Source organism: Malus sylvestris, chromosome 15 (genome assembly GCF_916048215.2).
Source record: "Malus sylvestris chromosome 15, drMalSylv7.2, whole genome shotgun sequence".
Classification (NCBI taxonomy): Eukaryota; Viridiplantae; Streptophyta; class Magnoliopsida; order Rosales; family Rosaceae; genus Malus; species Malus sylvestris.
The window spans coordinates 14722798-14734985 of record NC_062274.1 but is presented as its reverse complement, the minus strand read 5'-3'; the positions used below and the strand labels follow the sequence as shown (position 1 = coordinate 14734985).

Below are 12188 nucleotides of genomic sequence, written 5' to 3'. Positions count from 1 at the left end.
TCACAAGAACTCACTAAATTGAGAGCTTGATCCTTTGTACTTGTGTAAGCCCTTCACTACTAATAAGAATTCCTCTACTCCGTGGACGTAGCCAATCTGGGTGAACCACGTACATCCTGTGTTTGCTTCTCTGTCTCTATTCATTTACGTACTTATCCTCACTAGTGACTGAAGCAACCAAGCAACCAAGCGAAGGTCACAAAACCTGACACTTTCTGTTGTACCAAAGTCTTCGCTGATTTTGTGCATCAACATTTGGCGCCGTCTGTGGGAAACGACACTTATTCCTACTCTCTTCAGCTGTGTCAAGCTGGTTTCTATCATTCGTACACTTTCTTTTGACCAGGCATCCCTCTCCAACATGGGAAGCGAAGGAAGCCACAGCACACAGAATGACACCCCCCTTGCACATAGTGCGAAACAACGAAAGAAGGAAGGAAAACGAGTTCTTCTTCAAGCTAAAGTCGATGAGTTGGAAGCTCAGAACAACAAGATAGCAATGAAGAATGAGGTCCTCCAGGAGCAATATGAGAAGCTCTTCGAGACACTCCACGAAGCTAGGCAAGCTCAGACACGCGAGCTTGTTGCCCCCGTGGAAGTCAACCATCAACTGGGTGCCCTCCAACATGGAGGGTCACATGCATTCGACATAGATATCCCTGATAGGGAACAGATTACCCCTCGACTTGATAATCAACATGAGGCTTCTCTTAACCCAGTTGCTTCAACCCGAACCATGAGAAGTGGAGGGAGACACCTCTTTACTGAAGGGGCAGAAGGATCGAAAGCCGTCTTTCGCGATTGTCGGGATTTCCTGAAGCAACGTCGAGAGAATTCCATCCATATAAGCTCAAAGATTAATGACCCAAGGATTTCTGAGAGACTCGGTCCCCTGCCACGGCCCAAGCCGGCCACCAATTTGGGGAAGGGGCAACAAGTCCCAGAGAGACATGAGGGTACAGGGGACTCAGAGGTGTTCCGACAGACATACCCTGGAAGCCAGTACAGCGAGTCCAGGGAAAAATCACATGCCCTTGATCAAACCTTCCTAATTCCAAGAGGAGATGGAGATTTACGAAAGAAAGCTCCAGTGACACATAACTCCGCTCAGGACCCCCTTGTCCTACAACTTCTTGAGGAAGTAAACAAGTTGAAGGCTGAACGTCAGGCTGAAATACCTGACTGGAACCAACCCAGGCCTGGCCCTCTTACAAGGAGGATCCTCAACACCCCCCTTCAAGCAAAGACAAAGCAAAAGCTTGGCTTGCAACTTTATACTGGAAAAGAGGACCCGATTGAGCACCTTAACCTCTTTGAGTCCACCATGGCATACCGGATGCACACCGACGAAGAGCGATGTCTTCTCTTCCCCTCCACCCTCTCTGGTGGAGCTCTAAATTGGTATTGTCGTCTTACACCTGAGACGGTAGACTCATTTGAGGAATTGAGGAAACTATTTGTTTCCCAACACATTTTCCAAACCGATCGCTTGCACTCTGCAGATGACTTATACACTATCCGCCAGAAGCCAGACGAGTCATTACGTATGTATGCTGGCCGCTTCAGCCATGAATACTCCCGGTGTGCCGAAGCAGATGACAAGACTGCCCTCAAAGCCTTCACGGCAGGCCTACGTGATTGTTTCTTTAAATACATGATCAATGCCAATACTTGGAAGACTTACTCTGAGGTGATGGCGCAGGCTTATAACCATGCCTCCGCCGAGGCAAAGACATATCAGGAGAAACCCCCTACAACCATCCTTTATCAACAAGTGGGAGGTGGAAGCCAGACTCACCTAAATGAGAAGACCTCGACTTCCCAAACAGCAGTGGCACCTCCCCATGCCTTGCATAATGCTTCACCGAATCAACAGACATATCAATTTCAAGGCAAGAGGAAGGATTTCCATCCTCACCACTCTCCTTTCAGTAAAAAGAGTAAGGGACACTATCCCGATAACCAAGGGTATCGCCACAATAACGCTCGCCCCCAGGCAGTCAATGCAGTGGGTCAAACCCGCGTCAAGATACCCCCTACCCCAAGGTATGAGACATACACGCCCTTGAATGCCACATGCGCGGCCATTTACCCCAGCATAGCTCACCTGATACCAAAACCAAAGCCGAGGCACCCAGATTACACGCCCCCGAATAACGCGGGCACGTTTTGTTGCTACCATGAGCATAACGGCCATGATAGCGAGAAATGTATCATCCTCCGTGATCGTATTGAAGCTTTGGCACGAGAAGGAAAAATTGATCAATTCCTTCTTCACCCTCAAAGGGATAACCGTAACCAACGCCAGGTGAATGTCATATATTCCATAAGCGGCGGCACACCCATATCTGAATCTTCCAATAGGGCCATGAAAAACAGTGAGCGAAGTCTGAGGCCTGGTCACCAAGTGTTTCACGTGGAAGACATCAGGGGAGGGAAGTATCAAAAACCTAACTGGGATCCGATATGTTTCTACCCTGAGGAAGAAAGAGGCATCATCTACCCTCATAACGACCCATTGATCGTGGAGGCTCACATAGCCAACTTTGATGTTCGACGAATCCTCGTAGACACAGGGGCTTCGGTCAATATCATGTTTGCCGAAGCTTTCAGGGCGCTCAGTGTAGCTGAACACTTGCTCGATCGCTCGATTTCTCCTCTGATAAGCTTCTCCGGTGATATCGTGCAACCCTTAGGGAGCATACATTTACCCTTTACTATTGGTACAGGCCCTTACACGGCTACCATTACCACTAACTTCCTAGTGGTTGACTGCCCAACGGCATACAATGTCATCTTTGGGCGCACAGGCATCAATGATCTCAAGGCTATGGTATCCACGCATATGCTGTTGATGAAATTTCCAACCCCCCATGGCAACGGCTACATCAGAGGAGATCAGCTTAGTGCACGATCATGTTACAACACTTCAGTTAAGCAACAACACTTGCCCGGACCCAAGGAAACCCTGTCTGTACATGACCAAGTCACAAAGACCAGCTTAGATGAAGCGAACTTGGATCTTCCTGATAGCAACAATCAACCCGATGATCCTCGAGATGACTCTTTCACCCAGCAAGCCCAACCTGCTGAAGAGTTGGAGAAGGTACCTATCTCAAGAGATTATCCAGATCGCATGGTGAAGATTGGCACCACATTGTCACCACCCCTTCGGTTAGCATTGATATCTTTTTTGAAAGAGAACACTGAAGTCTTCGCCTGGTCATACGAGGACATGCCAGGCATCTCTCCCGATGTCATTTGTCATCGTTTGAGTATTGACCCCAAGATCAAGCCGGTGAGACAGAAGCGAAGATCTTATGACGCTGAACGATACGAGGCAATGAAAGCAGAAGTTGAAAAACTCAAAGGCATAGGCTTTGTCCGCGAAGTCAATTACCCGACATGGGTAGCAAATGTGGTCCTTGTTAAGAAAAATCCGACCAAAGAAAGTCTTTTGCTTCAAAAGGTCTTGTGGAGAATGTGTGTTGACTACACCGACCTAAACAAAGGGTGTCCGAAAGATAGCTTCCCTCTTCCTCTTATTGACAGACTTATAGACTCTACGGCCGGGTGTGAACTCCTGAGCTTCATGGATGCTTACTCAGGATACAACCAAATCCTCATGAACCCTTCGGATCAAGAACACACAGCCTTCACTACCGACAGAGGACTATACTGCTATAAAGTCATGCCTTTCGGCCTAAAGAATGCAGGAGCGACTTATCAGAGACTAGTCAACTCAATGTTCGCCGAGCAGATTGGGAAGAGCATGGAAGTTTACGTTGATGATATGTTAGTCAAGAGCAAACATGCTGACCAACACATCACCAACCTATCTGAAACTTTCACTATTTTGAAGAGGTATCGAATGAGGTTAAACCCCAACAAATGTGCCTTCGGCGTAGGCTCTGGCAAATTCTTAGGTTTCATGATTAGCCAACGAGGCATTGAAGCTAATCCCGAGAAGATCAAAGCAATCCTCGACATGAAGGAACCGGTAACTTCAAAGGACATCCAGAGCCTTACTGGCAAGGTGGCAGCCTTAACCAGGTTCATTTCTAAGGCCACAGACAAATGTGCTCCCTTTTTTAAAGCACTTAAGGGAAGTAGGAAGTACATTACATGGACTGATGAATGTGCCGAGGCATTCAAAAACCTCAAGGAGTACATGAGTAAAGCCCCTCTACTCTCCAAGCCCGAGGTAGGAGACATTCTCATTATCTACCTATCGGTATCAGCTTCAGCCGTAAGTTCCGTTCTCATTCGAAAGGATGGGAATATTGAGCGACCTGTCTACTACGCTAGCAAAGCCCTACAAGATGCGGAGACACGATACTCCAACATTGAGAAATTAGCTCTAGCATTGGTCATGTCTGCTCGGAAACTTCGCCCTTATTTCCAAGCACACGCCATCATCGTGCTTACCAATCACCCTCTTCGACAGATACTCCAGAGTCCTGACACGTCTGGGCGAATGATCAAATGGGCGATAGCATTGGGCGAGTTTGACATCTCCTACCAACCAAAACCAGCCGAAAAAGGTCAAGCAGTAGCAGATTTCATTGCCGACTTCACATATCCGGTTGACATTGCTTCTACACCTGAAGCAGTGGCTTCATTACCCCCGGAAGCTCAGAAGGTAGAATCAACGACCTCAGCATGGAGTCTGTATGTTGATGGCTCATCCAACCAACAGGGCTGTGGAGCGGGACTAGTCTTGACTACGCCCGACAAAGTAGCAATGGAGTATGCTCTTCGTTTCAAATTCAAGGCATCGAACAATGAGGCCGAGTATGAAGCCCTTCTAGCAGGATTACGTTTGGCCAAACACCTCGGGGTTAAACAAATTGATATTTTCAGTGACTCCCAATTAGTGGTCAACCAGGTTACCAACAACTTTGATGCTAAGGACAGCTCCATGGCAGCATATCTTGCGCAAACACAACTTTTGCTCAAGCACTTCCACTACCAGATCACCCAAGTTCCTCGAGCGGCAAACAGTCATGCAGACGCCCTGGCTCGCCTCGCCTCAGCTGTGGAAGACAAGATTGGAAGAAAAATTCATGTCGAACTGTTGGCAACACCAAGCACCATGGCCGCAGAAGTATGCAACTTACAACAGGGGGATAGTTGGATCACCCCGATCTATAATTTCCTTGCTCATGGCACCCTTCCAAATGATAAAGTCCAGGCTAAGCAAATTCGATACAAGTCTACCCGCTACCTGATCATCAATGATCAACTCTATAAGCGAGGTTTTAGCCTGCCATACTTAAGGTGTCTTACGCCTGCCGAGGCGGAAATCGTCCTTCGGGAAATACATGAGGGAGTCTGTGGAGATCATGCTGGATCTCGGTCCCTAGCACACAAGACTTTTCGCCAAGGATATTACTGGCCAACACTCCACCAGGATGCCATCAAAGTATCCCGCTCATGTGACAAATGTCAACGATATGCAACTATTCCTCATTCCCCTCCAGAGCCTCTTACTCCTATGATCAGCCCTTGGCCCTTCGCCCAGTGGGGACTTGATTTGATCGGCCCAATGCCGGCAGGGAAGGGCAAAGTCTGTTACGCAGTCGTTGCAGTGGACTACTTCACAAAGTGGGCCGAAGTAGAACCCTTGGCAACCATTACTGAGGCAAAGATAGAAGACTTCGTGTGGAAGAACATCCTTTGTAGATTCGGCATTCCCAATGCGATAGTCACTGACAATGGGCGACAGTTTGACAACAAGAAGTTCAGGTTGTTCTGCTCTAAGTTCAACATCAGCTTATGCTTTGCCTCTCCAGCTCATCCCCAGTCTAATGGACAAGTTGAGGCCATCAACAAAATAATCAAGCGCACTTTGAAAACCAGCTTGGACAAAGCTAAAGGCTGTTGGCCAGAATTTGTACCCCAAGTTCTTTGGTCATATCGCACTTCATATCGGACTTCAACAGGAGAAACTCCATTCTCACTTGCCTTTGGCACAGAGGCGGTTGTCCCTGTTGAGCTCGAGCAAGCAACATTCCGAGTCCAGAACTACATTCAAAGTGAAAATGACAAACAACTCACCCTCAACTTGGATTTAGTCGAGGAACACAGAAACCAAGCTCACTTGAGGAATGTCGCCTACAAGCAGCGCATCTCCAACTATTATGACTCTAGGGTCAAGCTTCGTTCTTTCAAAATAGGAGACTGGGTCTTAAAGAAAAGATTACTCTGCGACAGAGTCCCGAGTGAAGGCACACTTAGTCCAAACTGGGATGGACCGTATGAAGTCATTGGCATCAGTCGCCCTGGCTCTTACACACTTAGAAGCTCCGATGGCAAGACCCTTGGCCATCCATGGAACGCTGATCACTTAAAGTACTACTACAAATAGACTCACGATGTACAAGTGTTGAGCTATAGCCGTTCGGCATCCTATGTAATGAAGGCCATTTGGCAATGAATTCAATAAAGAGGTAATTTAGCCAACTCAGCCCTCACTCTTTTACATTCCTAGCAAGGGAACACTCAAGTGTTGAAACCTCAAAGCAGATATATCCAACACGAAGCAAAATCTAAGTATGTGTCGACAAGACTATACAAAGAAAGGAACAACCAAACAATGGCTTATATCCAAACAATAGATCTATTCATACATAGCCAAACATGCATTAATAATAGTGCAAACACTCATAAACACCTAAAATCCAAAACTCTCAAGCTTATAACATGGGCACATGTTATACACACATCAGACTACTACATCCAGAATACATGCAGATAGTAAAGACACTGCTATTCATTCTCATCTGAAGCCGAACCCCTGGCAGTATCACTCCGCGTCCTACCATCATCCTCTGCATCCCCAAGATCCTCTTCACCATGCTGAGTCTGTGCATCAACACTACCTTCATTATCAGACTCATCTTCGCTGCTAGGATCAACAGCAAGGACAAATGTCTCGCCCTTTCGATGATGCTAATCTATATCTTCGTGGTATTTTCGAAGAATGCTCCCATCATCATAACGATCAAGGACGGCCATCCATTTCCTTTTTTCAAAGCGAGCTTCTTGAGCACAGTAGGGTTTAATAACAAGATGAAAGGTCGAAGAACTTAAGTATTCTTGCACAGCAGCCTCCCTTTCAGTTGGAATGCTCTTCTCCAGTTCAGAAATCTCAACTAAGGCACCATCCAATTCTCCCCTAACCTTGGATACTTCCAAGGTAGCCACCTCCAACTGTTTTTTAGTTGCCTCAAACAATTTCTTAAGCCTTAGGTTCTCACCATTTCGCCTTTTCAAGCTCTCCATGGTTTCGTCCTTCAGTTGGAGGGCCTGAGTCAAAAGTCCCTTATTCCTCCGGGCCTCGTCCACAAGCTGCTTATTCTCCTTCAGTTTTGCCTTGTACCGCTCAACCTCTTGCAGTCTGTCGTGATACTCGGCCATGACCTGCATGGCAAGACGATCATCACTACCTAAATAATGATAATAAAGAGGAAAAAGTAAGGAAATGACAAAGTAACACTCACATATGAAGACAGCTTCAACATCCGGTCGCAATCCGATTCATCCTTAGCTAAGGGCTCTCCGAGCTCATCGAAGGCGAATCGACGCCCTGCCAAGCAATTGTTGATATCCCCAAAATCCTTTGGCCGCGTGGCAACCCTCAAGTCCTTCCACGGGACACTGCCAGCTCTTTCCTTGCCTTTCCCCTCATGGCGGGAACCAGGATCACTTTCCTGGACAGTGTGCTCCATAGTAAGAGGATGAGGCAACAGTCGGCTCCCTTCTCCTGCAACTACGGCAGCAGCATTATCAACGGCCTTGACTCCAGTCTTCCTAAAGGCAGGCCCCTTAAGGACCACATCTTGGGACTTAGGTCTAACGGATGGTTCCCCTCGGAACTTATGAATTTTCTTATGCGGTAGGATGTCTTCCGAAGGAACTAACACTGGTGCTTTCCTTTTATGGGTGCTAGTCCCTGTTTTCTTGCTTACCTTCTCCACTGCATAAGGAAAATCAAAATAAGAAATACAACTTTCCAAATAAAGTAAGGAATTGAGCTAAGTTTACATGAAGGATACAACTTACTCGATCGTCCCTGGCTCTCGGAAACTAAGGGTTGGAAACCGTACCGACGAAATAAGGGTCGTAGCTTGCTTAAGTGTCTATCCTCTTTGGGCACCCTCAACACCTTCTCTATGTCAGATAGCTCCTGCCCAAACAGTTGGATGGTGCCCCGCGTCACTACATGAAGCAAAGTGTTAGAAGCAAGAAAAGACCACAACAAATAGCAAATAGTACGAACGGTTGATACGTTACAACCTACAGTCTGGAAGTGAGTAAGCACACGTCGCTCAGGCGTGACACCCTTATCATACTCCCAATCATTATACAGAAAGCACCAACGGTTTTTCCATGTGTAGTATGCCTTTTTCTTACCATACACAATACGCTCTCTCTCACTCCGACATGCACACTCGGCATAACCAGTGCATGATTTTGCTGGGCGCATCTTGTAACAGTAACGCCACTGATGGAAGGAAGGCTCACACAACCCACACTCCATCCAAATGATATAAAATCCAATCAAAGTATCCCAGAAACCAGGATTGAGTTGCCCAGGTGCATATCCGATCAAAGATAACATCTTTTGCAACCACGGATGTAAAGGTAGTCTCACCCCTAAAGTCAGTAATATCTGGGTGTAGAACATAACATGACCCTGGGGAGGCTCAGAAGGCCATTCTTCATCATGTACCAAACGTATCCCTACACTACGAGGGATATTACATGACTGCCTTAGCGCCTCAACCTGCTTCTCATTATCTAACAAGTTATTCTTTAGATGGTCTGCTGTGAACTCAGAGCGAACTATGGGTATGGCATCAAAAACAACCCCCTCACCCAACGCCATGGAGGAAGAACTAGCAATAGCTAAAGTTTGACGGTTGGGAAGATCATCCAATGTTTCTCTAGTACCGGACTCTAACAAAGACCCTGAAGACTCCGACATTGCAGACTCAGACTTAGAGCTAAAGCTAGAAGAGCCCTCATCACTAGAACTTCCAGGCTCTGACATCTACAATAAGAAGAAACAAATTCTATCACTACATGCATGATCAAAACATAAGGAAGTTCCTATATTACCCACATGAAGATGGTGCAAAGCGATGCCGGAACCCTTCTCAATCAGAAAGCAATCCGTCTTCCACAGTCACTACAAAACAAGCAAATGAAGACCGTGTCAAGCGCCAAAAAAAAAAAAAAAAAAAAAAAAAAAAAAAAAAAAAAGCTTCATCCAAAAAGCTTCACCCGAAAAGCTTCACCTCCAAAGCTTCACCCACAAAGCTTCCCCTAAAAAGCTTCACCCACAAAGCTTCACCCAAAAAAAGCTTCACCCGAAAAGCTTCACCTCCAAAGCTTCACCCACAAAGCTTCCCCTAAAAAGCTTCACCCACAAAGCTTCACCCACAAAGCTTCACCCACAAAGCTTCACCCACAAAGCTTCACCCAAAAAAAGCTTCACCCGAAAAGCTTCACCTCCAAAGCTTCACCCACAAAGCTTCCCCTAAAAAGCTTCACCCACAAAGCTTCACCCAAAAAAAAGCTTCACCCGAAAAGCTTCACCTCCAAAAAAGCTTCACCCGAAAAGCTTCACCTCCAAAGCTTCACAAGGGCCCAAAAGCTTCATCCAAAAAGCTTCACCCGAAAAGCTTCACCTACAAAGCTTCACCTAAAAAAGCTTCACCTAGAAAGCTTCATCTACAAAGCTTCACCATCAAAGCTTCACCTAGAAAGCTTCAACACCAAAGCTTCACCTACAAAGCTTCAACACAAAACCTTGCTCCAAATAAACAAATTTTGTTCACAACACCTAAACATTTTTTGTTTTACACCCACAAGGGCCCAAAATCTTCCTTCTTATTTATTCACTTATATATGTTCCCAAACATATTATGATAGATCAAATAATAATTCAAAGTCCAAAATTTCGTTATGGACAAAAATACAAGCAATTCACCAGTACTGAAGTTGCTACAAAAACTGGAATCTTCCCCAGCCTAGAAATCCAACAAAGCTTCGCCTCCTTTTCTCTATCAAATTTTTGCAGCTGCTGCTTCTCTCCAATGGAGCTGAATTTTGGACACCCTCTAGTTCTTGAGCAGATGAACAACTTTCAAGAAGGAACCATTTCTGTTTGAGCCACGGAAATTAAAGTGTTAAAGCTCCAAGCATGACAGTCGGATTCTTGCAGATTTCGAAGCTGCTGTGATGTTTCGAAGATCTGGAAATATTTAACCATTAGTTCATTCTGAATTTTTGATATGTTATGAAAGAGACGATGAGGAACAACTTCAATGAAGAAAGCATGCTGATCTGAACAATAGAAAATGGAGTTTCGAAGCTCACAACAAATCTGACGGGTTGACAGAAAAATAATAACCAGTCATTCATCATACCTGAATTTCTTGAGTTATACAGCTCCGAGGGATCTCAAATTTGGATATGTTGTAGTTAAGGAATTAAAGAACAACTTTCATGAAGCCAACTTTGTGATTCGAGCTACAGATGATGGTCTTATATTGAAAACCAATTCCGGGTGTTAGGGGAAATGAAAAACAATTCCACCAAAGAAACATCATTATGATGTTTCATCATTATGGTGTTTTCATCATTATGATGCTTTCATCATTGTGATGCTTCCATCATTGTGATGCTTCCATTATGATGTTAATGCACCAACGGTTACACCTTCTGCAATTCCACTTATTCGGGCCTAGCAACCTTCATCAACAAAATCTATGAAGAAAAAGTCCGGGGCTACCACTTAGAAAACAAAAGAATGAAGTTTTGGTACTTACGACATGGACTATTAGCAAGACACCTCATTCGTCAACTCCCTCGACTAGAGACTTGGGGGACTCCCACCATATGCTACTACGCCTTGGTACTCAAAAGTTCGTGACTACTCAGTGACTTGGATTTTTCAAGTCTCCAACCGAGAAGTTTTCCTCACTCGGGAAATTAAGGGAACACTACCTCAAACTACATGCTTCACTCACAAAGCTTCAACAATACAGGTTTCAACAAAAGCAAAAATCCAAAGAACTTTATGAAGAAGGCTTTGGTGTATTTAACACAATATGTTGAAATGAAGCAAAGCTTATTTATTAATATTTTCGATAAGCCACAAATATGTACATATACATGAGTCAAAATAAACAAACAAAAGGGAGCCTTCACAAAGGTTGCTTAGGGGAAGTCTCAGCAGTCGGTAGAGCCCCAGAAAGAGAAAGCACCGGAGGGTGGTTATCCGGAGCCTCAGTACTTGACAAAACCCCAGAAGGAGGAGGCATTGGAGGTTCATCATTTGAAGCTTCATTACCAGGTACAGCCCCAGAGGACGAAGGCAATAAATGCCTTTGGAACAAACCCACAAACCGCTGATGATCAAGTAAAACCTTACCATCAGATTCCTTCATCTGGTCAAGCTTCCTCTTCATGTTTGTAGCATAGTCATGGGCGAGCCGGTGCAACTGCTTATTCTCATGCTTGAGCCCTCTAATCTCCTGTTTGAGACTCATCACTTCAGCAGCCAATGATTCAACTTGGCGGGTTCTAGCAAATAGGCGTTGGGCCATATTAGACACAGAACCTGCACACTGAACACTAAGAGCCAGAGAGTCCTTAACAGCCAACTCATCAGACCGTTTGGAAAGTAGTCTGTTATCTTTGGGAGTGAGAAGGTTCCTGGCCACCACTGCAGCGGTCATATCATTCTTCATCACAGAATCCCCAACGGTAAGAGGACCAGTAGGGGATATGAAGGATGGGCGCCATATGTTGTCTGGAGAAGGCGTGGCTGTCTCTTCTCCAAGGTTCAAGTCAAAACGACGGTCGGAGGGTCCAGACATTTTCAAATGTGTTGAAGAAGGAAGAGGTCAGACAAATCAAGATCTTAGAAGTGCAAGAAATGAGCTTCTACTGGTAGAGATTCAAGTGTGCTGTGGAACTTAATGTCAGCCTCTATAAAAATCTGCACTCGACGGAGCTTCAGAAATCGAAGAGGCGTTTGCTTTCTCAAAAGCTGGGCTGCTCAGAGACCACGAGGGCCGATCTCAGAAATCGAAGAGGCGTTTGCTTTCTCAAAAGCTGGGCTGCTCAGAGACCACGAGGGCCGATCTCAGAAATCGAAGAAGCACCTGCTT

At 45.5% G+C, this 12188-nt stretch overlaps 1 protein-coding gene across 2 annotated transcripts; it reads right to left on the bottom strand.

Moving 5' to 3' along the window:
* Window positions 1-6576: 6576 nt before the first annotated feature.
* On the bottom strand, window positions 6577-9122 carry LOC126604745 (uncharacterized). Of its 2 annotated transcripts, XM_050272050.1 has the most exons (4): window positions 8302-9122; window positions 8068-8223; window positions 7506-7981; window positions 6577-7425 (listed from the first exon to the last, which is right to left on the bottom strand). In XM_050272050.1, exons 1-4 carry the CDS (start codon window positions 9056-9058, stop codon window positions 6955-6957), a joined length of 1860 nt encoding a protein of 619 aa, XP_050128007.1. In that variant the 5' UTR covers window positions 9059-9122; the 3' UTR covers window positions 6577-6954. The 2 variants fall into 2 exon arrangements, with proteins under 2 accessions (XP_050128007.1, XP_050128006.1); XM_050272049.1 differs by having other exon boundaries at window positions 8068-9122.
* Window positions 9123-12188: the final 3066 nt, after the last annotated feature.

Excerpts from the sequence above, each read along its gene's own strand:
- LOC126604745 (XM_050272049.1), bottom strand. The coding sequence starts at position 9,058 with ATGTCAGAGCCTGGAAGTTCTAGTGATGAGGGCTCTTCTAGCTTTAGC. Across the intron at positions 7,982-8,067 it reads CGAGAGCCAGGGACGATCGA|TGGAGAAGGTAAGCAAGAAA; the intron begins GTAAGTTGTATC and ends TTCCTTATGCAG. Across the intron at positions 7,426-7,505 it reads TGTTGAAGCTGTCTTCATAT|GTCATGGCCGAGTATCACGA; the intron begins GTGAGTGTTACT and ends CTTGCCATGCAG.